The sequence below is a fragment of the Opisthorchis viverrini genome (assembly GCF_000715545.1).
Source record: "Opisthorchis viverrini unplaced genomic scaffold opera_v5_305, whole genome shotgun sequence".
Lineage (NCBI taxonomy): Eukaryota > Metazoa > Platyhelminthes > Trematoda > Opisthorchiida > Opisthorchiidae > Opisthorchis > Opisthorchis viverrini.
This window is the reverse complement of record NW_008751956.1, coordinates 157,967-160,575: the sequence shown is the minus strand read 5'-3', so window position 1 is coordinate 160,575 and position 2,609 is coordinate 157,967. Positions and strand designations below refer to the sequence as shown.

The 2,609-nt window shown below is 45.6% G+C and overlaps 1 protein-coding gene across 1 annotated transcript in view; it reads right to left on the bottom strand.

The window, feature by feature from the left end:
* Positions 1–1,257, bottom strand: part of T265_09712 (hypothetical protein) — a gene marked incomplete at both ends in the record, with an annotated part of 26,698 nt that extends 25,441 nt beyond the window's left edge. Inside the window, one exon of the mRNA XM_009175871.1 lies at positions 1,208–1,257. Coding sequence (XP_009174135.1) covers positions 1,208–1,257 — 50 coding nt within the window. The remainder of the gene's footprint in view (positions 1–1,207) is intronic.
* Between the last annotated feature and the right edge of the window lie 1,352 nt (positions 1,258–2,609).

The following is a 2,609-nucleotide window of genomic DNA, read 5'->3' as shown; positions in this document are numbered from 1 at the left end:
ACAGCACACGTCACGACCTACTAATCCCAGTGGTGTCATGGTATTGAAACAAACCACTGTTACACATGAGAAAAACCCGCCAACACCGTGTTGGTTTTGTGGCGAGTGGCATTATGCACGTTTCTGTCCATTCAAGAAGCAACAGTGCCAGACGTGTAATCGGTGGGGCCACAAAGGTTTCTGCCGTACCCAAAAACCAAAAGATCTTCGACAGTCCACTCAGCAACACAGTCAAAAAGCAACCGAACAAGAAACGTCCGCAGTCCAGATCTGTGTTTGCAACATTCCAAGTTGAATTTGAGTCTCGAAGGAAATGCCTTACAGTTTCCATCAACGAAGTTTCAATCCGTCTGCAGCTCGACACAGCTTCAGATATTACGTTGATCTCACGTTCCAATTGGGAGTTGATAGGAAAACCCGTTGTGTCGTTTACAAAGCATCGGGCCAAAAATGCATCTGGCAGTACACTACTACTGACTGGCAAGTTAGCCTGTAATGTATCATTCAACAATCTATAGTTCTCATGAACTTGGTATCTCACTGATTGTCCTAATTTGAACATTCTTGGACTTGATTGGATTGAGAAACATGACCTTTTTAGTGTACCCCTGACATCTGTGAGCAGTGCTTTACGACTATCGTGCCCTTCAGATATTGTGAAACATTTCACAAACACTCTCACGACTTCAAGACAAAATTCGACGGTGTCTTCAAAGGTGGCCTTGGATGCTGTACGAAAATCAGGGCAAGCATCAAACTCTGACCCGATTCCAGACCAATTGACCGAAGCGTCCCGTTCCGTTTGCCGCTCTCACGACCGTGGAAAATGAACTTGTTCGTCTCCAACAGTTCGGAGTTATTCAGCCAGTGAATTATTCGTCTTGGGCTGCTCCTATTGTTGTCGTCAAAAAGGCAAATGGCAAGGTACGCGTATGTGCTGACTATTCAACTGGACTGAATGCCATACTTGAGTCCCATCAATATCCATTACCTCTTCCAGATTTGTTCACCAAGCTCAATGGTGGTAAATGCTTTGGAGAATTCCGATTCTCCCGGAGTTGCCGCACACTTAGATTACATCATCATCGCTGGTGCCAATCAATACGAACTACTACATCGATTATATTGTGTGCTGGAGCAAATTCAACGATATGGTTTTCGTCTCCGTGCTGAAAAGTGTGAATTCTTCCTCGCCTGCATTAAATACCTGGGATTTATCTTTGACGAAAATGGTCGTCGTCCGGACCCAGAAAACATTTCTGCCATACTTCAAATGCCAGCACCGATAAATCTAACAACTCTACGTTCGTTCCTTGGCTTGGTCAGCCATCACAGCACTTTTCTACCAGACATGCATCGTGTCCGCCATCCACTAAATCACCTTCTACAAAAAGATGTTTCACGGAACTGATCACACGATTGCCAACCTGCATTTGATAACGTGAAGTCACAACTTAGCTCTAACTTAGTTCTCACGCATTATAATCCAGCTCTGGACATTACTGTGGTTTCAGACGCATCCTGTTATGGTATTGGAGCAGTTATCTCTCACGTGTTCCTTGATGGAAGTGAAAAAGCAATAACCCATGCAGTCAGATCCCTGACAGTTACCAAACGCAATTATGGACAAATTGAAAAAGAAGCTTTAGCTATAATTTTCGCCATCAAGAAGTTCCATAAAATGCTATATGGTCGTCATTTCATGCTCATCACCGATCATAAACCACTTCTTGGTATTTTCGGATCAAAGGGTATCCCCGTGTACACAGCAAATCGCTTGCAACGCTGGGCAACAATGCTCTTGGGCTACGACTTTCCATCAAATACCAAACAACTGATGCAATGGGCCAGGCTGACGCATTAACAAGGCTAGTGGATTCTCAGCGTCCACAACTCGAAGATGCGGTTATCGCATCAACAACAGCGGAACCGGAAGTAAATACTGTGCTTACTGCAGCAATCCGCGCTTTACCAGTCACTTCTGCTATGGTTCGCGACGTCACTTTTCGTGATCCATTACTGAAAAAAGCAATACATGTTCACTGCCCACACTGGCCTCTAGTATGCCCAGATAGAGATTCAGCCGTTCTACCAACGCCAATCTTCGGTCTCCCAGGTCGATGGTTGTCTGCTGTTTCGATCGGTCCATCTTCTAGGTGCGCAACTTTTGGAAATTGCTGGTTCATTCATCGGCTCCGGAGATTTTGGCTTTTGAGCTAACTCAAATGCGTTGAGAAGAATCTCAAGTGGAAGAACAGAGTCGAGTGTAGGTGCCGCTGGAATATAGGAAGCGCGTAGCTGATTGGCATGACGGACCCAGATAGAGGAGCCTACATTTACTTCATAGACAACTCTTCCGGCACGGCGCACAACTATGCCTTGTGTCCACTTTCCGCGCCACCACGATAGTCCTTCGCGAGCACAGATTGGCCGGGCAGAAATATATTATTTACAGCACCGTGATGTCGGTTGAAATGAACTTCCATAATTATGTTTTTACTAGTTGGCGAATGTGGTGTTGGACGGATGACGTCAACGGGTAAGCGGGTCGTCCGGTTCATAAGTACCTCCGCCCGTGACTAACCATGTGGAGCGTTGAAATTTGGTGC